Source organism: Ursus arctos, unplaced genomic scaffold (assembly GCF_023065955.2).
Source record: "Ursus arctos isolate Adak ecotype North America unplaced genomic scaffold, UrsArc2.0 scaffold_2, whole genome shotgun sequence".
In the NCBI taxonomy this organism is placed as follows: Eukaryota; Metazoa; Chordata; class Mammalia; order Carnivora; family Ursidae; genus Ursus; species Ursus arctos.
Window position 1 is genome coordinate 27,501,692 of NW_026622874.1, and position 24,522 is coordinate 27,526,213.

At 43.7% G+C, this 24,522-nt stretch overlaps 1 protein-coding gene across 3 annotated transcripts in view; it reads left to right on the forward strand.

Moving 5' to 3' along the window:
* Positions 1 to 24,522, forward strand: part of PTPN14 (protein tyrosine phosphatase non-receptor type 14) — a 172,058-nt gene that overhangs the window by 68,882 nt on the left and 78,654 nt on the right. For all 3 annotated transcript variants that reach the window (XM_026509139.4, XM_048225480.2, XM_048225481.2), the window contains exon 3: positions 10,353 to 10,522. In XM_026509139.4, the coding sequence (XP_026364924.2) occupies positions 10,353 to 10,522 (170 nt within the window). The remainder of the gene's footprint in view (positions 1 to 10,352; positions 10,523 to 24,522) is intronic.

The window sequence follows — 24,522 nt, forward strand, 5'->3', positions numbered from 1 at the left end:
ACAAGCAAGCCCCGTTGTGTCCAGCCTTACAGACATTCAGGAGAGGAGGCTTTCTCGAGAACACCCCCCCCCCACGCACACACACATGCAGGTGTGTCCTGAGAGCTGTGACGGTTGGCAGCATGGAAGTGACTGCAAGCCCCTGAGATCTGAGGACCAGGAAAAGCTCTGTGGTTGTCCTAGGCCCTGTGCCCACGTCGCCTGCCACGTCAAGGTGGTGGTGTGAGGGGGTGGTAACTGCTGAAAGTGATGGTGTTTGATGTCGTCCTGCACACCTGTCATGAACTACCTTCTCACCCATGCACACAGGAAATGGGGTCTGGCAAGCTCTTCCTCTCCCCTTGGCGTCCTCTGGGGGATTGTTCCACCTGAGCACTTCTGCCTCCTGCCAGTCTTCGTGTTTATGCTTTGGTATCTGTGATCGGGGCTTCCTTTGAAGTTCGTTTTCCTGTGATGGAGACTCTCCTGTCCCACAGATACACGCAACTTGGTAGCTGACCCTGCGGAAAAACATGGGACGTGTTCTGACCTTGCAGGTGGAAAGCGGGTTCCTTTTTGCTTATCAGTGGCACATTTGGGTATACGTATTTAAATATACGCATAAAGGAGAAACCTTAAGACTAGAGATAGGATGGTTAGGAGACTGGTCTAAATCTCTTGCACAAAGTTTAGTTCTAGGTCATTTAAAAAGATATGCAGTAGTTCGACTTCTGAGTATTCTCAGTCACTCAGGATAATGATTCTTGGCACGCGTTGGGAGGCATCTAGCATGCGCTTAAGCAGTTATAAGCTCAGTCTTTCGTGTCTTGGACTTGGGTGCAAATCATAGTTCTGTCATTTAGAAGTTAGGTGTGCTTGGAAAAGTTACTGCCCTTCTCTGGGCATCCGTTTTCTCACCTATAAAAGGGGAATAGTGATATTCACCTTATATATCTTATGGGGCCTGTTGTCAATATTGAAAGAGATACAGTATGGGAAATGCGTAGCACTGCGTCTGATAATTTAGAATTGTCCCAGTTTTAGTGTCTTGAGAATTTTTGATTGAAGGAGATCTTGAGCACCCGTAGTTTGCCAGGTACTGTGTTAGGACTTGATGAGTGAAGGTAAATAGAGTATAATTTTGTCTTCCAGCTATGCACGGTGAGTAGGGGAATCCAGCATTTAAATTGAAGATTGAATGCGATCCCTACTAAAATGCAGTGCAGGGGCAGGCCTGAAAGGCAATAGCTCCCCTTAGAGTTGTGCAGTACACAGCCTATACCACTGACCGTGGAGGCCCTGGGAGCAGGAGAGGATGTTCGGTGAAAGATGAACAGAGCCTTCACTTTCTGAATGGGGACCTGAAGGATGCCTAGGGCTTCAGCAGGTGGAAAAGGGAGCAAAGCCATCCAGGGCGTGGGGAATTGGATTTTTTAAAATGCAAGGATTCAGAAGGGCAGGCGCCATTCTTGGGGGCTAAGAAGGCATCTCTGTGAATCACCAGGTAGGCTGGAGTCTAAGGTGCAAGAGGAGGCGGGTCTGGAGATGTGTATGGTAATAATTACTCTCAATGGACTATTGTTTCTCTCCGCGAGGGGGCAAAGGTCAAACCGGGATTAGCTCACAACTGTGTTGTCACAAAGGCTAAAGCAGTGAAGTCCAGATTCTACTGTCAAGCATGTGTTGCAGTGTGATTGATCTTCTAATGCTAAGGTGGGGTTGACATTTAACTCTGGCTTTATTTTGACATGCTCTAGATGGGCGCATCCACATGAGAGCAAATCACTTTCTTTTTTTAATTGTGCGCTTTAGTTCTGTGACGGATGACGTTGAAGGTATGGCCTTTCGTGCAACAGTACTATAGCTACTTTCGAATTAAAGGGCGAGATCAAGCAATCTACTGCTTTGTTCTTCAATTACACACGCACACCTCGAGGAGGAATGCCTTCTTCCAGAAGCAGGAGGAGGAGGGGATGAACATAGGGTCTGCTCCACTCACTGACTTTCTTTGTGTTCGAGTCATTTTCCAAATAGAGCTGATGGAGCTTGAGAGGAGAAGGTGAAAATCCATCTAAAATATAGCAAAATGTTTAGTCTCTATGAAGGCTTGGAACCCAGATTATGGTGGCTATTTGGCTTTGCCATTAGAAGTGCTCTGAAGTCTAGGTGTATCCTACACTTTATAATAGCTTTATATTAGGAAAGGAAAATTAATTTTGATTTTTTGATCTACATTAATTATCCTTTGTGTTTTTCCACTTTGTTTTATTTTAAAAATCGATTTGACTTCTTAAAGCAGTTTTAGCTTTATAGCAAAATTGAGTGGAAAACAGTCCCGTATGCCTCCTTCTCCCCCATCCCCCACCCTCCCCTACACCAGACTAGGACATTGGTGACAGTCAGATGAACCCACATTAACACGTCATGATCCCCCAGACCCAGAGTTGACATTAGGGTTCGCCCTTGGCGGTGTGCATTCTGTGGGTTTTGACAAGTACATAAGGACACGGATCCATGCGGCAGACTTTCTGAGAGCCACGTCTGGTTTTGAAGGTACTGATGTGCTTTCATTTCAGATGGCAGCGAGAGGACCCAGGCCTGGCCGGTCGGGTCAGCAAATACAGTCAGGGCTTGAGGGAAGCTGCGTATGAGAGGGTCCCCGCTCCCGGAAACCCTGGAGTTTAGAGACGAGGACAAACAAGAAACAAAGCAAAGGGTACAACCCGTGCTGAGGTGCAGAAACAGGAAAGCGTGTGGAATTTTCCGTGAAGGGCAGAGTTCGTTTTGCATGGATCTGCGCGCGCGCGCGTGTGTGTGTGTGCGTGTGTGTGTGAGCCCGTGTACTTGTGGAGGGGTCACAGCAGGGAGGGTGGGGGTATGGAAAGGCAGGCAGGAGTCAGCTTTTGAACGGTTTGAGGTGTCTGGCTAGGGATTTTCAACCGAAATCTCTTTCTAAAATGTGTCACAGAAATCACTGCCACCTTTTAAGGCACCACGTCTTGTGCCGAGCGCCCTCCTCCTATCAAGTCATCGGATTCTCTTAACTCCGTGAGGTGGCTCCCCTGGCTGTGTCCACGTTACAGACGGGGACACTGCAGTGCAGGGTGACCTGCTGGCCGTGCGGGGCCAGCTCAGTCCCAGGCGGGCCGACTCCACTGTTCCAGTCCCTGGGGGTGCGTGTGTAGTGGCAGAAAAGGAGCCGTGGTAAAATGCTTTGGGAAAGACCCTCATCAGTGCTATTTTTTTTTTTCCCTAAAGGTGTTGAACTCAGTGTTTCACAATTATTTTAGCCTCCTGTTAAGTCCTCTTTCAACTGTTGGGAGCATAAAGCGCTGCTGTGAGATGGGAAGCCGTCTGAGGATTTCAGGGCGGAGCGTAACAGGAACACCTTGCATCTTAGGAAGGGGACCAAATAGCAGAAAGAGAGGATTGGGGTGACAGGAGGGACAGAGAAGCTAGCTGGGTGGACTTAACAATAGGTCTGGCAAGAAGAAATAAAATGGACTCCTCAGGAAAAAAACAATTTTTTTTAATTGCTTTAAGTTCAGGGAAAAAAAATAGGTATGAATTTCTGGCTAGGAACTCTTTTTTTTTTTTTAAGATTTTATTTATTTGAGACAGAGAGCGAGCGCAAGCCACAGGAGAGGCAGGCAGAGAGAGGGGGAGAAGCAGACTCCTTGCTGAGCAGGGAGCCCGATGCGGGACTCGATCCCATGACCCTGGGATCATGACCTGAGCCAGATGCTTAATCTGCTTGTCCGACTGAGCCATCCAGGTGCCCCTAGGAACTCTTATTTAAGGAAAAGACTTTAAGATATAGAGGCTCAGAAAATTAGAATTCTGATAATGTGGTTAAAACATGTTTGGATTAATGGATGTCACCCTTTTCTTCAAATGAGATCTTTGGTGGAACTTCAGTGTATAAAATGGAGCTGTTGTGTTTGCAGAGGGGATGGATATCTGGAACCCCTTGTCCCTGTGCTCTTCCTACCTTCCAGTACAGTTTGAAAATCACTGACCTAGGTTAAGAGAGAAATAGCTGAAATAGTGTGTCTTATGGCTTGTTCTTATATTTAAAAAATAAATGCATGGAGAAGCAGCAGGGTTTATGACTGTGAATGTGAGCGTGGACTAAGTTGCCTGAGTTTGAGTCCCGCCTCTGCCACTTATTACCTGTGTAATCTTGGATAGTTACTTGACTGCTCTGTGCCTCAGTTTCCTCATCTGTAAATGGAAATGGTAATAGTAACCTCCATGAGTTGTTGGGAGGATTAAAAGAGTTTTTCAATGTTGCCACAGTATTACAGAGCTTTGGCACATGGGAAGCACTCAGTATGCTGGTCTCCTCTGTGAGATAGCACGTGGGCTCTCTAGACTCTGCCACAACGCTTAAGAGCGGGCTCTTACCCTTTTTTAAGTCTACTTATTTCATGGTTAGACAGCTTGAATTATTAGAAACCGTGATCATACATTTAGGCAGAATCTCTCAGTTTCTTTAACAGTTATTAAGATTGTATTGTCCCAGTATGGTAGCCACTGACCACATGTGGCCACTGAACATTCGAAGTGTGGCTAGTTTGAACCGAGATGTGCTGTTAGTGTAAAATACACCTCAGATTCTAAAGATCTAATATGAAAAAGGTTAAAATATCTCTTTAATAATTTTTATATTAGTTACATGTTGAAAGCATACTATTTTGAATATATTATTTTAAATAAAATTTATTAAAATTAATTTCACTTCTCTGTACTTTTTTAATGTAGCTATTAGAAAATTTAAAATTAAATATGGGGCTTACATTATATTTCACTAAACAGTGCTCTTCTAAGAAGGGCAAGGAGGCCATGTTAATAGTAATAAGGAATATTAAGAACTTTATTGGAATATAAAGAATTCCAGTAAAATGTAGAAATATGCCAGAATTATTTCCTTCAGGGATAATCCTGACTTTACTTTTAACTAAAGAATAATAAAGGGAGGAGGGATAAATAATTTCACAAAGGTACCTTCACGACTAAACTCTCTTCAAGACAAACCATTGCTTTATCAGGAAGTCTACTCTTGGGAATGGTGAATTCGGTAACTCTTGGACCTCTCCTACGACTAGACTAAGGAGCCCCGGTTTGTACAGGAGCCTTAAAAAAAAAATCCCTAATCATTTCATAGGGTGGGTGATCCTCAGATTTATCCCCTTTTTCTTTTGCAAATTTGTATTTTTCTTTTTACTAAAAGGTGATTTATCCCAAGCTGTGGGCACAGTAGAAACATCCCACATTTTGCTGTTTTCATCACAGCTAGAATTTGTAAAGATACTGAATCTTAACTAGCTTAAGCTAACTTCCATGAAGGATATTTCTGTGGTTTGATTGTATGCTAATTTTCTTGGCACTGGTAAGGTAACCTGCGATGATGAGAGTACTTGGTTAAATGGAATGCCTCATTTCCTGGCCTGTCCGATAATAGTGGCGTTTGCTGTATTTGAGAGCCTGAGCCTCGCCATACCCACATATGTTTGTATTTGCACAGGACTAAAATCACACTGATGAAGAATGAGCTGAAGAGTAGACTGCCGGGAGATCTCTTGGCTTTGAATTTTGTATTGCCTTTTGCCTTTATCAAGATTATAACGTGAGATCTTATTAGCATACTGTCAGTTCTGTGAGGCAGACTGGAACCAGTGTCTGTTTTCTCGATAGCTTGTAGGTGAAATAATTTCCCCTGTCTTAACTTGTAAGTCTTCATCTTTCTGGAGATTTTGAGTGAGCTGGACAGCCTCAGAAGAGTGATTTTTTTTTCCTCCCTTGGCTATGAGGTTTGCTTCTTGGGCCTCTGTTATTTTACAGTCTCATTTCTGATACTTTGATGAAAATGGGCTAGGCAGATGGAGATGGGGCGGTTGTTACTTAGAGACGTGTAGGTTACAGAATCCCAGACCCGCCCAGGGCAGAGGTGCGTTACACACAGGGTAATGGACCACCGTCCAACTCCTATCCAGCGGTTTATTTTCCAAAGCCGGTGGGATGAAATGGCATCAAGTGCTGTTTCAGAGTCTGCTTCTAGGCATCTCTTGAAGCGTTTTCCATGCCTCAGTGCAAATTTTAATGCTTGTGTGTAATTCTCGTCTATTTTATGCGGAGGCATACCAACTCTGTTTCTTAATTTACAGCCGAAGTGCTGGCTATGACAGGCAACCTATTACAACGTAATGCAAGATAGTTCAGACTCTTGCTTCTGGATGATTAACTCTTCAGAATGCTTGAGATAAGATCATGGATTTAATTCCTGGTAATTGCCAAGGCTGCACCTGTAACCCTTGCAGATTGCATCAAAGCCACGCCATTGGTCGCAAAACTGGAAAAACAAAATCCTCAAAGAATCTTTCCCTATTAGTAATAGCTCATGTGGGGGATACCGCCGTCTCCACAGGTAGAGGAACAAACAAACGACAACAACTCAAACTGTTCTTCAAGGCCTTTATTCACTAGCATCTTTTTCTTGGTACTGAAGGAGGGATCTCACTTGGGCGCTAAAATATTCACGCACCAGTCTGCCACTGAAGAAACTATTTTTGAGTGGCTGTATGTATTTCAGCTTCCTCCGTTAAAATGAAAAACTCCAAACCAAATAGAGCAGGAAACCACTCCTACGAAAATGTCACGTTCGTGTGTCTCTCCTCACGCTGTTTCTTAGTAGTACATTTTTAGTCATTGATTCCAAGATGTGGTTCCTTTCCCTGGGAACCCGTTCTTCTTTTTTCTTCATTGCAGCGAGCTCATTGCAGAACTCAAAGCACCAGACCTGTTTTCCGAAGAAAACCAGAGAAATTAAATGGGGTTTATAGCTCACCCGGAGGTATCGTGAGGATTAGCTGGACCTGGCTTGCGTTTGCAGCTTGAGAGAGAAATAAAAGTGCCTGGGGTACTTACTCGGGTGGTAGGATGGGATCCTTTTGGTCAGGGAAGAGGCGGTTTCTATTTGGAATCACCCCACCACATTCTCCTGAACCGCGTGGCAGTGGTTAGCAGGGCAGCTCAGCTTTCGGGAGGATTCAGTGGGAGTTGAAGCTGGCAAGTGAGTTATGAACCAGCCTGGTGTGGTCTCAGCTGGGCCTGCTGGGATTAATGGTCCCTTGGCTAATACACAGAAAGTTGATGGGTGCACATGCTGGTGTCAGTGAGAGGTTAGTTTCTCATGCCTTTTCCTGGGAGCCACTGTGTAGACGTGGCACAATAAACTCGTGCTGCGTCAGAAACTGGAATAGAGCAGGCCGAGAACTTTGAAACAGGGTCTTTCTCCTCTGTTGAATACTCCAGGGTAGGGAGATAGGTAGAGGAAGAATGGGGGGTGGGGGTGGTAGGTTGGGAATGGAGGAAGCTACCTGATGGGGATCTTGTAATGGGGATTTTCTTTCCCACGAGATAACTGAATTCAGCATCTCTAAAATTAGGTTTTTCTGGCCATTTAGGGGAAACTGTGGCTTCCAGGTTACCTACCTCTATCAGTTCTCCCTTGTGCTGGACACCCTACTCCTTGAGTAGTAATGTAGTTATCTCATTGGACAAATGCATAGTGGGTCACTCAGATGTCCTCCGGAAAATACCGCGTGGCAGCAGCAAAAAAATTGTATGCCCTGAATTAGGTTTTTGCAGTTGACGTGGTTTATGTTGTTATTCACAGCTCTGTACTGTTAATTATGGCTCAAGACTGTTACTGTGATCTCTCGCGTACCTCGTCCTCCTTTTCATGGTTTGCATGTGTATATGCGTATATCTGTGCGCGTGCACGTGCGTGTGTGTGCCACGGAATAGTCTTTCTCGGGCTGCTTTTTGGGGGAAGATAGGTCTGATTTAATGACTGGGTGGGTGGGAATGAGAAAAGGAAATTTAAAATACTAGCCTTCAAAGCACAGGAGCAGTAAACATTTTAAAAACTTTTTTGGGGGACAAAGTTGATTGTAGAATGTCTATGCAGTTAATGTGGACCCGTTCTAATTTGAATGTTACTCATTTGAGGGGATGTTGTCATTTGAATGAAGTATGGATCATAAAATGATAGCCCCAAATGTCAGGACCGCTTTTAGTGAAAGTTAATAAATCATGGTTTGGCCTGTGAAGCAATTGCAAAGCTTGTCCTCCCTTTCTCCACCCAGGCTTATAAAAGCGCTCTTTTCCTATGAAAATAACTGTTACATAGCGTGTAACTGTTGACACATATTACCTCATTTATTCTATGCAAACTCACTCCTAGCCACCCAGAAGGCAGTGGCATACCCTTAAACAACACTGTGCTCCATACAGGAATTCAGAATGTAGAACTGCCTTGGACCCTTCTCAGACAGTTTATTAAATTAGCACCCAGATGACCTCATTTACAGGTTAGCTGAAGCCTCGATCTATAAGCGTAGATCCCCTAGGACGGCATCAGGGTGATTCCAGTGTCCCATAAACACCTGTAAGGCTCTAAAGAAAATCTTAGGGGAGGCACTATTTTGTGATTATTTTTTTCTTACACCTTTTAGGTTTTTATGTTACTTATACTCCTTCCAGCTTCTACTTTTGCCTGCTTTTTCTCATTTATTTCCAGATAACCTCTGTTTTCTAATCGTGTGGTTCGTAGACATGCCAGGAGTGCCAGTGAAAAAGATTTTTGAGGCTTGTCTGCTTTCATTTACCGATGACACTGGTGATGATGATGGTAGTGATGGTAGTGATATGGTGATGATGATGGTGGCGATGATGGTGACGACAGTAGCGGCGACAGAAAGATCCACTGCTGAAGTAGTTAGTAACGTGTGCCGTGCGCACGGTTCAAGACACGATCTCATTTGTGTCCCTCACAGCCTGTGGGCGATGGCTGTAAGAGTCATCCCCATCTTACAGATGAGAAAGCTTTCACACTCTGGAGGCCCAGCCGCTTGTATGGAGTCATTAAGACAGTGAGTGCAAACCCTGGGAGATGAACGGACTTCGCAGCCTGTTTTCCTCTACAGCCACATTTCATTTCCTCTACATCGTCCGTCACATCGGAACAACTAACAGACTCACCAAAGCTGGAAAGTGAATGATAGGGTCAGAATTCACTCAAGCAATTTGTCCAAGCCGATGGAAATAAAACCTTGGCTCTGTTTGTTGGCATTCTGTTGCTCGAGAAATTCATAGATTCCTCCTGTGAACTTGCCCTTTAGAACATCACGGAGCAAAGCTGATGAAGTCCTTGTTCTCATCTGAAGGCACATGCATTTGGAAATATCCTATGGCATATGTGGGTCGGGAGCTTTATAAGCGAGGACGTGTCTGGTTTTCTAGTGAAGTCAGAGGCAAAACTTTCATTACAGATTTTGGTAGGGTTGTGGCAGGGATTGATCTGTGGTCACGTTGAGGAGACGGCCAGCTGCAATGGGAACATCGGCCCAAGAATGCCTTTGGAAATTAAACATTGTAATGAAAACATTCTTTTGAAGGCAGATTTCCAGGTGTGCTGTAAACTGTTCTAAGCTATAATTGAAATATAAAAGAATATTTCAAAAGCGGTGATCTGTTTTTTGGTGATTGTTTTGCTAATCCTGAAATCCTAGCACGAATTAATGTAAAGACAGGATTGGATGCATAAAAGTGCCTGTTGTAATCATTTAGCACGTTGTTCAAAACTGAACTGGTTGAGGCTTCAAGTCTAAGGGTGAAAATCTCACTTTCATCTCTCAAATCCCACCATAATCTGCCAAGAACAGCCACCAGGGGCTCCTGTGGCAGCTGTGGAGACATCCTCCCATTCTCAAAGCTTGAGGTGGGGGAGAGATTGGCGGCAGTTCGTGTATAATGAAGTGGCAGAGGCCGATGTTTTTCAAAGCGCTTCACGAAGACTCAGAACGAGTGAATCAGTTTTCTGTTAAACTCTGGTACCATGTGTGGAAGTCGTCTGAGATGGGGAAGGCTTCAGTTGGCAGGAGGTTTTGTCTTAGTTGAGTAATAAGTTATTTTGCAGCAGGTGCAAGAACTATGTTTGCCTTTGCCAGCGTGTTCCACGTGAGAGCGGGAGGCATTCCGAAGGCACGGGAAAGTCAGCCTTGGGAGTGTAGGAGGAAAGCCAACACTGCCCCCACCCTGCACCCACCCCCCCTTAACCTAACAGAGGCACGTCAGGATCCACACGGACAAGCAGTAACCGTGGGTACAAATACTGCATCGGATACTCCGTGTAGATCGAGGCACGTGGTTTCTTTGAGCTTGTCCCAAAGTTAGAAAGTACAAGCTGGATCCTGGTGTTTGAGCTGGGAAACCAAATGTGACATGAGGTGCTGGAGTCTTATTTTCCTGTGCAGTCATGGGATACCCCTTATGAGCAGAAACTGATGCTATTTTCCCCTTTTATCCAGACACACTACTTCGGCCTCTGGTTTCTCAGCAAGAGCCAGCAAGCACGATGGGTGGAGCTGGAGAAACCTCTGAAGAAACATCTGGACAAATTTGCTAATGAGCCTCTGCTTTTCTTCGGAGTCATGTTCTATGTGCCAAATGTGTCATGGCTTCAGCAAGAGGCCACAAGGTAGGTGCATTTTTTCCCCCGTGTTCTGTATAAGGGTGTGGATTCACTGCGGGGCTTCAGATGAAGTCGGTGAGCAGGTTGATGCAGGGGTGTGTATGTGCAGGTGTGGGTAGTGGGGGACAGGGTGGAGCAGTTGGGGGTTGTTTACCGGTTGCTTTGCAGCTTTAGAATTGTGGTTTGAATCCGTGGTGCTCATCACCCTGGGGGTTCCCTGTGGTGCTAATAAGGTCGCAGTGATCCTGAGGCAGTCGAATATGGTGTCTAGCAGCCGAGAAGTTGGAGACTGGGGGTCAAATGGATGTGCCAGAATTTAATAAAGAATTAACCACCTCATACTTGTTTGGTCTACTCTTTCCCTTAAAATGCTCCCAAGCAAAATGTGGCATCAGACTTGGATTTGAGGATTGAGAAGGTAACTAAAGATGGGAACAGAGTTGAGGAGAACATTGAGAGGGCGAGAGTTTTGCTTGTCCTTGGTCACAGACGAAGGGACAGGAAGCCATCAGTAGAGAGGAGACCTGAGATTGGTCCTCCCCTCCCACTCATTGGCTATTTTGCCTGGAAGAAACCGCCTGCCATCTTTGAAATGATATTTTCCCCTCATCTGTAAAGTGAGGGATTTGCATACGTTTCTCAAGTTCTGCTAAGTCGGCTGTGCCATGAATGAAACCGTATTGGTTGGTGTTAGTACGGCTCACTTATTGGTAAGAGTTTTCCACTAAAATATGCAGAGGGGGCACATCTCCTCATCAAATGGTTCTTTCTGGTAATAAAGGGAATTAAATTAACCTTCTCTTTTTCACCTTTTACTTGGATAATGGTATTCAGGGTACCTGGGGAGCAATACCAGTGACATACTGAGAAGGAGCAGTGTGGTCCTTGACTACGGCATGTGTAGTTGCTTAGATTTTGAACTTTTAAAATAAGGATGCACTTAAAATTTTTGTATACATTTTACAGTGATAATTTCCATCTTCTTCTTCTTCTTCTTTTTTTTTAATCAAAATCTTTTGTTAACTGGGTGGTATTTCTGTCAGCAGAGGCCATAGTTCACAGCCTGACCCAGAAAACCCGTGTTCGGTCTTCCAGGTGTCATTCGTTTGAAGCACTTGGGTGGCTGTGGTGCACCATTTTCAAGTTTGTTCACTTACGTAGGTTCCTTTCTGTGCGAGAAGTCATTAACTCCTCAGAATGGGACAGTTTTCCCTGGCCTCTGAATCCTCCCGAGCACTTTACACAGGGTCGGGAACATGGCTTTAGGCTATTAAGTCCTTGCCGATTCGTGGCTCTCAGGCTATGAAATGCAAGGCAGTGGGTAACAAGGTGAAACATGGACTGTAAGTTAACGCATGTCGGGCCAAGTTCAGTCTGAAAGAAAAGATGAGGTGTTGCTACTCTGGACAGACTTACGCGGGAAGTCAGCTGAAGTAACGGGTGAGGGACTCCGCAGTTGTGCTTTATGACGTTAAAACAGGTTGGTTAAGCTTAGAAAAATGAAGACTTGCAAGAGTGCAGTAGCTGCCTCTGGAAATTCGAAGACTCTTGTGGGGAGGGAATTCTGTGTTAGCTCTGGAGCGCAAAATTCGGGCCCGTAATAACTGAAGTGCAAGGACTTGAAAGACTTTGGTTATTTGACTCAACGCAGGAACACTGTTTCTGGGTTTTTTTTCTTTTTTAAGATTTTATTTGTTTATTTGAGAGATAGACAGAAAGAGCAGGAGCGGGGAAGAGAGGGAGAAGCAGACTCCTCACTGAGCAGGGAGCCCCATGCAGGGCTCGATCCCAGGACACCAGGATATGACCCGAGCCAAAGGCAGATGCTCAACAGACTGAGACATGCAGGCGCCCCAGGAACACTGTTTCTAATAATTAAAGCCATAAAAAGGTGGAACAAGCAGACTTATAAAAGAGTGAGCACCCTGGTTCCTGGAGGTGCTGTGGGGTGGAATCTTGGAGAGGAGACCGCCATATTGCGTAGGGGGTTGGACTAGATCAGTAGTTCTCAAACAGACCAGGGCCTGCTGTATCACAGTTACCTGGAGCATTGACTGTAAGTGTGATTCTCGGGCTGTAACAGAAGTCTGAATTGGAATGTGTAGGCCTGGGGATCAGGAGAGTAAATTGTTTAAACAATATTCTTCTGGTGCTTCTGATATTCATCCAGAATTACCGGTATTACCGGTATTACCAAATGAGTTAACCTCCGAAGCTCTTGACAGTTTTAGATTTTCCAGGTAAGTAGACTTCATGCCAGATCATTTGACTGTCAGTGTGTGGATTCACAAGTGACACAGCAAGTGTTTAAATCTCAAATTGATGCACGGAGTGAGATTTATGATGGCAGGGGTTATTGAGACTGGAGATCAGGAAGGACCTCTTTCCTTCTTCTTTAGAATTTCTTTTTTGCTCATTCCGTTTGGTTCATTTCAGATGAGTTTTGATAAGGAGTGAATGAAATCTTTTCCAACCCAGGATTTTGACGCAAAGTCTGTTACTGTCCTTTGAGCAGAAAAACTAACAAAGAAAATAAAACTTGAAGGATGTTTTTAGACTTACACATGGAACTAAACTTTAAGACATAGTACTCTCTTTATGGCAAAGGATGTTTAAAGTTAGGAGCTCGGTTAACGTGAGGCGTTGTGGGTTTTTGTTTGTTTGGATTATTTTTGGATTATTGTTGAGAGATTTTTGTTGCTCCAAGGAGCCCCAAAACTGGAATGTTCCAAGGGATGTCAGAGCAAGTGAAAGACTTTAGCTGGGAAGATGAGGAGATAAGAGAGAAAAGTGTTGTTAAGTATAGAAAGGAAAATGGATGGAGAAAGGAGAGAGAGAGGAAAATGGCATATACTTGGGAAGTGACCCAGTGTGATTCATGAGACGTTCCCTGGGTCGTGGGCATATAGACTAGATAAGAGTACAAAGGAGACCTGGTTTGGATGGAATGCCATTTTAAAATGCTCAAGGGTTGCTGGGTTTGGTGTTAGAGACCAATAAATGAGCTGAACTCTAGGTGAAGAATGCTGCTAGTGGTCATTAGGAGCCTTTGGGAATCTGAGCCTTCTTGGGAGGTTCTAGAAGTATCGGGGTCCGAACTGAACACTGAAACCGTCTTCCAGGCAGAGCAGCCAAGGAAGAAGCAGTGGTGGTAGGGCAGGATTCCAGAGGAATGTTTCACAGAAGGCTCCGACAGCATTCATTAGGAGCGGGTTAGTGACTCACTCTTCAGCCATTCGCTGCTATCTTAGTTACCAGGCATCTCAGGTGGAGCCATGCTTTGGCGTCTCTGAGAGCACCTGGAATCTGCCACTCTGACACACAAAAAAACAGTTAGTCTTTGTGATGCCCTGCAGAGTAAGATATTTGCATAGATTAGAAATAGGAATCTGTCTTTTACTGTGGGCAACCCGTTGGAGGAAGCAGCCATTCAACCATCTGTGCTTAAAAAATAAGCCTTTGTCCGGAGCCAACCAAACTTGTTTTCACCCAACACATGTTTGCAATGGTTTGGCTGCTTCTATCTGAGAATAAAACAGGCTCTATAACATTAGTAGGGCTCAGCCATTTCTTTCTGAATAAGGACAAAGAGTTTAGAATGAGTACTCTAGTTGTTTTGGGGGGTGATTGTGAACCCACATGTATCAAGACACATAGCAGTGGAAGGAGGGTGTATTTAAAAGTTGTGTATTTCATCTCTTGTCCCCAGACAATCCGACCCTTGAAAACTTGCAGGGACTTAATAGAATACTAGGAACAGCAGAACAGAAATTTGAGAATGATGTGGATTGTGAACTCTCTCAGAAAGTGATCGACTTTATTAAAATGATCAGGTCCAGATTTTTTAAATTAGAAAATGGAAAATTATCAAGTCCAGATTTTTAGAATTAGAACACTGGGAAGCTCTGCTCTTTTTGACATTCATTTTGAATGTACTGTGTTTCCTCTCACCTCCTGGATATGGTTTTTGAAGAACAAACCTCTTCATCAGAGAAGAAACTCTGCCAAGATGCTATGATCGAGTTGGAGAAGAAATGGACAATTCAGGTTCTCCCTTGAGGTGATAATTGAATAAGAAGATAAAAGATATCAAAAGGAGAATACACACACAGGAGTCCACATGGAAGGAGAAAAAAAAATCTCTTGATATTCTTACGGAAGTGCGAAAAAGCTGATACAAAGAACACACTAGTAGACAGATGGACGATGAGTCATGAAACCATAGGAATTAAAGAGATTAAGACCAGGGTTTGTTAACCCCACTCCAAACTGTAAGATGCATTACCTTGGGGCTTTGAAAATGTCAGTTTTCCTACTTTGGTTAAAATGACTCAAGGGATGGGGCCACCATCATTTTTTCCACGTTGCTTTCCTTCTCTCCTGTTCCTTTTTGCCAGCTTCTCTGTTCAGCAGAGGGACTCTTGCTGGCCATTCCTCTTTCCCCGTTATGTTCTCCTCCTGACTCTCAAAGGAAAGATTTTTGCCATGTGTTTTAATGATTTACATAGCAACGGGCTCAGTATAAACACGGGGGTGTTCAGATTTTTCTGGACATAGAGAGAAAAAAGATGGTTGGTGAGAGGTGGAGAAATCCTCCGTCAAACAGAAGGGTACTTAATAATAGCAAGGGGAAGCCAGAAAGCTGCTGGCCCAGGTCACTGCTTTTAGTTTAGGGCTGGGGTTTTTCCAAGTCTTTCTCCAGTGAGGAAGTTCCTCTTTAGTTTTTTCAATAGTAAAGAGAACATTTGGAAAAGAGCAATTTTTTTCAGGGTGAATTTAGGATTCGAAGAGTTAGTTACTGACCATATGCCACGGTTTCTAAAATTTTTAATTCTCGGACGTTTTCCTTTTACCAAAACTCTTTTGTCTTTGCTTCCCTCCCTGGTGAATGGTACGTATGCAAAATGCAGAGGAGCTTCTCTTGGTCCAAATGATGTCAGAGACCCTTTCCTCTTTTTCCAGGACCAGTCTGTAGCTTGCCTGTTCGGGAGGGGCTGTCTGCCCCCCTAGTTGCGAGTGCTGTGCAGAAGCAAAGCCCCCGCGCTAGCCAGCACCGTCGCGCCCCTTGCCGAGGACAGTCTTAGCACATCTGGTACATCTGGCGGCCGCTCCAGGGCTGTGGGCCCTGTTCTGAGCTCCTTCTATCGAGTGGGTGCTTCCTCTGTTTTCTGCACTTCTCGGCCTCCGTGGGTCTCCCTCCTTTTTAGGCTCACAGTTCATCTCTCTACCTCCCACCTTCTCTCAAGTACTGGACGATGAGGCTGAATTCTAGCCTGGGAGGTGCACCTGCCAGTTATTATCAGGAGGACTTAAAAAGTACTTCATCTCAGGGGCGCCTGGGTGGCACAGCGGTTAAGCGCCTGCCTTCAGCTCAGGGCGTGATCCTGGCGTTATGGGATCGAGCCCCACATCAGGCTCCTCCGCTATGAGCCTGCTTCTTCCTCTCCCGCTCCCCCTGCTTGTGTTCCCTCTCTCGCTGCCTGTCTCTATCTCTGTCAAATAAACAAATAAAATCTTAAAAAAAAAAAAAAAAAGTACTTCATCTCTGCTTGGGCCCGTGTCGGGTTCTATGTTAAATGAAGTTCCTTTCTGGGAAGAACTTACTGGACAGGGTGTCATCTCACTAACTGGGAATAAATGCCCACATTGAAAACCGCACTGTTGAGGTATAAAGAGGGTGGGTGCATTTTTTGGTGATGGTGAGCGATAAGGAAGTTAGGTTATTACCTGTATAGACTACGATGGGGGCTCTTTTCCTCCAGTTACGTATTTGGGCCTATGGCATATGGATGGCAAAGCCAGATTAGATGAATCCTTACATCCTCTTGAAGGCCAGAACGGTGTTTTGGTTTTTTTTGTTGTTGTTTTTGTGTGTTTTTTGTTTTGTTTTGTTTTTAAACTAGGTTTCAGGAAGTCGTTCCAGTGACCTTACAAAAGCTTTCTTCACCTCTCCTTTCTTGTAAATACCGATGCTTCCCCCCCACCCCAGTAGGCTCTTGCAATGTGCCTTGCGTGCTATTGTAAACAAGTCAGCGTTCAACCAATGTTTAAAGTGTCTCTTTTAAAAGCTCTGATTATGGTAATGTTTCCATTTCCTTTTACAACACCATTTATTTTGTTCCTCCGGTTCTTTGAGTTCTTTTATTATTTTGAAATGTCATTTTAATGGCTATTTAAAGTTTACCCGTGGGCTGGGAAATAGGGACTCCCTTCAACTCAGACTTAAGATTCAGCATGAGTCCCCCGTAGATAATATAATTTGCTGAGAATGGCAGCTCTTCCTCCTGGCCAGCTCCAGCTGGTGAATGGGAACTTGTTCTCTCTCTCTCTCTCTCTGTTGATGGTTGAGAATGGAGTTGTTTCTGCCAGAGATTTTAGATATTTTAAGATGCTGTAGTTCCTGGGATTTAACCTGGAACGTTATTCTGGGTGGGTAATGTATTGTTTGATGCAAGGAGAGGAAAATGTCTATGAAGAGCAGAGCGGTCTCCAGGGGAAGAACTCCCGAAAAGAAGATTAGCTGATGATAATGTTAGTTGCCATTTGCAGTATTTTGCATTTCAGCCATTATTAAGCACCTGTTTTGTGTCAGGCATTTTGCTAGGCAGAGGGAGTGTAAGAACGTACACATCTCCAAGATCCCCCTCTTCTGCAAAGAGCTGTGTCTCCAAGCAGTTTTTTTTTTTTTTTAAAGATTTTATTTATTTATTCGACAGAGATAGAGACAGCCAGCGAGAGAGGGAACACAGCAGGGGAGTGGGAGAGGAAGAAGCAGGCTCATAGCGGAGGAGCCTGATGCGGGGCTCGATCCCAGAACGCCGGGATCACGCCCTGAGCCGAAGGCAGACGCTTAACCGCTGTGCCACCCAGGCGCCCCTCCAAGCAGTTTTTATTTCATTTCCATGGATGTGATTTATAGCTCTTTGAGTCTGTCCTTAAAACTGACGCTGCTCGGGGCGCCTGGGTGGCGCAGCGGTTAGGCATCTGCCTTCGGCTCAGGGCGTGATCCTGGCGTTATGGGATCGAGCCCCACATCAGGCTCTTCCACTATGAGCCTGCTTCTTCCTCTCCCACTCCCCCTGCTTGTGTTCCCTCTCTCGCTGGCTGTCTCTATTTCTGTCAAATAAATAAATAAAATCTTTAAAAAAAAACAAAACAAAACAAAACAAAACAAAACAAAAAAAACTGATGCTGCTGAGCCTGCTTGCTTCCCGGAGAAGGCTTTTCCACTGTTCTGGAGAAACCCAGAGAGCCCGGCAGGTGTCTTACACAGGCCAGCTTCATGGTCCTGTGACCTGTGCAGTTAGTGGCACAGCTCCAAGCTCAGAAAGGCCCTGCACTTGGCTGAATGCTCTGCTGCGGCCCTCTTGAAATTCTTAATAATTTTTGAACCATGGACCCTGTGTTTTTATTTTTCTCTAGACTCTGAATTATGTTGCCAGTCCTGCCCAGGAGAGCCTCCTACTTCCATCTTGGTTCATTCCCTTCTTCTTGTTTTGATGTCATCTTAGGATTTGCTCTCAGTTATAGGTGGGTCTGAGTCCACTGTTATGGGTGTGATCAAAGAGAAAAAGTAAATAAATAAATGTAAAAAAAAAAACCTGCCATGGAACAAAAATAAAAGTTTCGCTATCTATGCAAATATGAAAATAAAAACGTGGCCCTGGTAAGCATTTCTCCTCCTGGACCTGACTCACGGGAAAATCCTGCATGGTCCGGGAGCTGTTATAAAATCAATTTAATTTCCTTTAGGGAAGCTGATTGATTACTGTATCTCATTCCTCAACTAGGATTTCTTCATATTTTACTGTGAAGAGGAATCTGCGAAGTTTCTGTGTTTCTTAATTAAATCAAGGGTACACCTTAGCCCCTACTTGCTCAAGTCTTCCAAATGCACGGGGGGGCTTCTTGTCCCACTCCCTAACCCCCCTGCTCCAGGAAAAAGATACAGCGTGCAAGACATGCAGGGAAGTTGTTAGCTGTCTAAGCAATCTACTGCCATTAGAACAACAAAGTATAAACAAATAAAGTAACTTCTCTTTTATATTCTTTCCCTTTAAGGGAGAGAAAGCAAATAGTAATACAAATTAAGTATATTTTAGTAATATCACTTGACATTATTATTCATTGTAGGTGTCGTAATGCATGGAAAAATAAGAATTTATTTTTTTAAAAAAAGATTTTGTTTATTAGAGAGAGTGCACCAGCAGTGGGGGGGGGGGGGCAGAGGGAGAGGGAGAAGCAGGCTCAGGGCTCAACTTCAGGACCCCGGGATCATGACCTGAGCTGAAGGCAGACGCTTAACTGACTGAGTCACCCAGGCGCCCCAAAAAATGAGCTTTTAAAAGGAAATACATTGCAAGTGTCATTCATATTTCAAAGGAAGCTCTGACATTTGATTTTTACCCTTTGTAAAGCAAGATCTGCTTCTGTATGTCTTAATCATGAGTAAAGCAGAGTTTCCCCCAAATAGGTGAAGTGGTATACCTCAAAAAGGCTTTGCTTTTAAAGTGTTAAAATGATCTCATTTGTCATCCTATGGTTAGTGTGTATTTACCGGGATTTGATGATCTATCCTGAATTTTTTAGAAGCAAGCAAATACCGTGTTCCTGTGAAGCCATTTTGAAAGTTACTTAATTTCTTAAGGGTAATATTTGCGGTCTTTGTGTATTTCTTGATTTCCAAAGATAAATTTCTTCATTTGTTCATTCGCTTAGTCGTGGATTCCAAATAGTTCTTTATCAGAGTTACATTGCAGAAGACTGAGAATGATTCCACATTTGACCCAGGGAATATCAAAGATTGAGAATAGAGCATGGACTCAAATTTTCGCATATTCTGTTTTTTCAAAAGCTGAATAGAACATGATGATCCCACACAGCAGTGTTTACCTGCAGCTGAGGGGTGGAGAGAGGGGAAAACAAACAGAAGCTGTGGGAAGAGCTGTTCGGTCATGTCAAAGCATGCCAGTGATGCTTTATGAATTTTTTAAAGACATCCACTTCCTTATGAAGGATCCTTAGGATTTGTAGGGGTATCATTATAATGGGTGGGATTGCCAGTGGTGTGTTAGTTTCAAAATGGGTTTTTGAGAATCTTGGGAGGAGAGGGAAACACAGGGAGTAAAGGTTTTAGAATGCTTTGTTCTACCTTTTTCCTGAAATCGAAGGGCTGGGACCTTTGGTTGGGGTTGAATGGGTGTGGAAGGGGAAAGAAGTCACAGATGTTGTGTTTTCACACATCACAGAGACCCACAGTGCCCAGGCAGCGGCAGGATCTGGAAAGCACCGAATCCTTTGTTGTGCTTATGGTAGAGCTGTTGTCTGACCCCATACCTGACTTCCAGACCTCCTCTGTGGGATTCTGTGCAAGAATGTAGTCTGCATCCCATCATGTGGTATAATTTAATAATAGTCATAATGACGCTGGCCACCATTTATTTGCGAGGTGCTGTGCTAAGTGTCTTCAGCGAGTCTCTTTTATCGGTCCTCACCAGAACCTAGGAACGGGCACTATTACTATCCTCTGAAAAAGGATTGTTTTTCTGGTGGAAGTTTTATGACTAACAAGTAGAGATTTCATCCATCCAATACATTGAATCTTTTATGTTACATTGCCAGTGAAATACATCTCTCCATATGTCCCTACTCCCGAGAGTAACGGGGGGTTTAATTTCTACTGAAGTGTCAAAAAAGAAATCCAGACAGCTCACATTCCTGTGAGGTGATAGGTGGTAAACTGGTACCATGAGTGTGGATTCTGGTCTCACAGGAGGTTTTGTTTCACCTGGACCTTTTTCTTTTTTTTTTAATTAAATTTGGATGCCTTATGTATAGGCATATGCTATGTAGTTTGTCCCACCTCCTGCCCGGCCCACATTGTTACACTGGACAGCATTTACTCCTTCCTGTGACCTCACTGGTCCGGTAGGCGCATTCAGACTGTGGCCACTGTCCGTATAACTTGAAGGACTTCTCGGTACTTGGGTCAACGCATACCTTTTTATTGGCCCAGTTGGTTTTATGCCCCTCGACATTTAACTGTCTTACCACTTTGGCCACCTACCAGAGACTGTAGCTGGATATGGGAGGACCATTCTCCTGAAGCCCTCATTTGAAAACTTTGTTTCTGTGTAAAATCACTCCAGGAGCTAGATTACATGGCCCTGTACTTTCTGTTATGGAGATGTAGCTCAGATTTTCCAGATTTCCTCCCCTCCTTGCTTTCAGCATCTGCCTCATTCGTAAATGGTTCCATCCAGAAGGTACCAAATGTTCTGTAGGCCAAAAGAAGAAAAGTCACCAAAATCTTAAGCAAACGTGGTCTATTTGAGAAAGTATAGTTTGCCTTCTATCAGACAGATCAAGCTTTACTAGAATCATAGTTTTCTATCTAAGCACAGAACATCACACATTAGAGACCAGTTGCTTCATTTTACAGATGAAGAAACAGAACCAAGGAAGTGTAGGGACTTTGCCCATTGTCACACTTGGCCCGTTGACAGAAGCCTGACTCTTCATGAGGTGCTGGGATGGGTTTAGGTGAACCAAGCCAGCAGACATGGCAGAGCCCGTGGATAGGATTTATTTAAACTTCCAGAACCCTTGCCAATCTTCCCCTCCCTTGCCCTGAGACAGCTAAGACACACTGGAACTGGAAGAGATGAGTTTTGTCCAGGGGAAGGAAGTAGTTCAGACGGAAGAAACATAGAGGAAAACAGGCACTTCTTTGAATGGAGTCATTTAAATAGTGAGCATTATGTAGAGATTGGAACTAAGATGGGTTTTATTTAATGTTTTTATCAGTCATCTGCAGCCCTGGGCACAAGGGGAAAGTGCCAAGCTTTCAGATGACACTAAACCCTTTAGAAGAGTGGAAAATTGAGACATTGGAAATAAACAGTAGAAAGGTGTCAGCGGGTGTCAAGTTACCAGGTGCGACTATAAAATAATGATCCTCCTTTCTGGTGAGGTTTGGGAAGGCAAGCGGGGCAGGAGTCATCATGGGGGGACATGTTGCAACATGTTTCATTTTACCCCAGCCGAACTCTCTTTCAAGGTCAGCCCGTCAATCTTAGCCTGCAGCTGGGGCGAGAGAGTAGACGGCTCGCCAGCATAAAATGTTTGCTGCCAGCATAAAGATGTGTTACTGTTATTCAGAGCAAAGCCCAGCAGATTTTACATAAGTTGAACTAAAAGCAAGTCAGACACATGATACTTTAATAGAAACTCATGGAGATAAAACAATGTTAGAAACACATGTTTTTGACCAGGACAGATGTTCTGAAGGAGATAGTCAAGACATTTACGATGATAACTAAAGAAAGAAACCGTAGATCTAAGGAAAACTGGTAAAGTTCAGTAATTTGGAACCTCAAATAAATGACCAACTGTGGATCCTGATGGAAAAATTTGAAGGCAGATTATGTATCTGCCAGACTGTGTTGTATATTTAGAATGATTGATGGAATCAGCAAAGAGCTGGTATTCGGTCTAATCTTCCAAAAAAAAACCTGGGAATAAAATGTTGTTCAAAAACAAAAGGACTTTAATAGCAGCACAGACCTGAAGTCAGAAGACCTAACTCTCAGGTATGTGTTTCTTGGTCAGGTTCTGTAAACTCCTCAAAACTCACCTTCTGTGTTTATAGCCAATCAGGAAATGATAGTAGCAGAGCCTCAGAAAACACCTGTCAGTGTGTTCAGTACATACTAGGCATCCCCATAATGTTTGTTTTTTAAGTAAAAAAGATCTGTTAGAAGGTAGTGACAAATTGCTGCTTCCCTCAGGAAGCCGTGCAGGTAGGTTATCAATCACCTGGAAGAATCAGTCCTGGCCCACACCACGGGGAAACACATAGCGAGATGCATTGTGGGAAATGTAGTTCAGCCTAGCCAAGTTGAAACAGTACAGCGCCACCAAGGGGCTTGGTACATAATTCATGATTAGCAGAGTTCAAATCACTGTTCAACACTGTTGAACCCAAAGTTGGTCCTGACTCATGAGTTCCGGAAAACACAATTACTCTCAAAAGGTAAAGGTTTTAATGTGGTTGAAGATAACTTCAAATTTGTCCCCTGTTCTCTTGGACACTTCCCAAAGGTGGAGCTGCGAAAACTCATTGAAACAAAAACTGTATTGTTATCATAAATACATATTTCCCAAGGAGGTTCTCCATCCTCACCCCATTCCCATGCGAGGGTGCAGATCTAACCCAGAGGGCCCAGGCTGGTCCTGCTTGCTGTGCCGCGGTTATCAGAGGAGCGTGAGCAAAGAGGATACGGCAGGTCTGGCCTCGCAGCTTCACAGATGGTCAGAGCAGCTGCTCACGGTCTTGCAGCCAGGTTGGCTGTAGCAGGAGGGACCAGGCTGACCTGATGCTAATCTTGCAGTCCTTGTAACTTGAAGAGGGTGTAGTCTGAAGAAGAAGATAAACAGATTCCAATTAAAGATTATTTCAGAAGATGATAGACTCTTGGTTAGTGCTGATTATTTTTTAAAAAACAAAGCCAAATGGAAAAATTGGGAGCCCATTGACTCTTGAAATGTGGTCCTTAGCAGAATTGCCCTTGGCATTCTTTAAAAACACAGATTGCTTACATCACTCCGGACTTCCGGAATCAGAATCCGTTTTTTACTTAGTGCCACAGGGGATTTGTACACTTATTTAAGTTTGGATAAATGGAACACAGCTATACCTTGATGTTCTTTCAGCAGTTGCTGGTGTTTTATGTTAGTATATTGATGTTAGAAACGGGGGATTTCAAGGAACTGGGAAAGAACAAAAGAGTTGCAGAATACAGAACATCTGGTTTAGGCTGAGGAATTTAGAGATGGATGGTGTGGGCTTATTTGCAAAATAACTATGGTCATCTTTGTGGGTCCCTGGAATATACACAATGAGAACCCAAGATTCTGCAGGAATTTTGGTCCGTTTGTATTTCCTCTACTTCAAAATGTAACATTTTAACCTTTCAGTTAGTTAAACTTTGATAATGCAGAATAGATTATGTGTAATATAATGTATGGTTTACATTTTAGAGGCAGTGCTGTGCAAGAATTTAGTGTTATGTGCATCCGTAATAAAAGCAGTAATAACAACTGGCCTGAATTACACTGCATTAGTACTCTAGACCCTTAAATGAGACCTTTCCACTGTTTCCACAGACTTTGACATTGTAGACTTAATTTTAATTTAAGAAAATGAGAATTCTTCAAAACAGAATTCTGTTCATGGATTTCTCCGGTTGGTCGATTTCTGCATTTAGGTAAATAAAAGATGAAACAATAGATAAATTGAGAAACAGTAATAAGATAATTCCAGACTAGCAGAAGTCTGAAGTTGTGGAAACATTAAAGTTTCTTTCCATGATCAGTTTTTTAAAAATATATATTATTTTTCTAAACTTGTTCATTGAATCCTTGATTCCAAATACCAATGAAAAGCACAGTATATTTAAGTAAAAAAAAAAAATTTTTTTTTATAAATAGAAAGGCTCCGTTCCAGATAGCATTTATCTTAATTTTCCAAGCAAACTTTTGTGACCCCCTCCTTACTATACACGGAGAGATTTTGTGTTGCTTATGTGCACGCACCCCCCCCCATGGTTTTGTGATGTGCTCCCTGTTGTTATCAGTAGTGAGTGTGTTCTAGTGAGAGCTAATATTCTGACAGTCTTTCACAAAAAACATTCCATGTTTATTTTTGAAAAAAAGTCTTTGAAATATTTTATCCACAGGAAGTTGGAAAATACCAGAGATAGGGAATCTGTATTCTTTATACGTGTTCATGTTCAAAAGAGTGTCACATGGGGCACCTGGGTGGCACAGCGGTTAAGCGTCTGCCTTTGGCTCAGGGCGTGATCCCGGCGTTGTGGGATCGAGCCCCACATCAGGCTCCTCTGCTATGAGCCTGCTTCTTCCTCTCCCACTCCCCCTGCTTGTGTTCCCTCTCTCACTGGCTGTCTCTATCTCTGTCAAATAAATAAAATCTTAAAAAAAAAAAG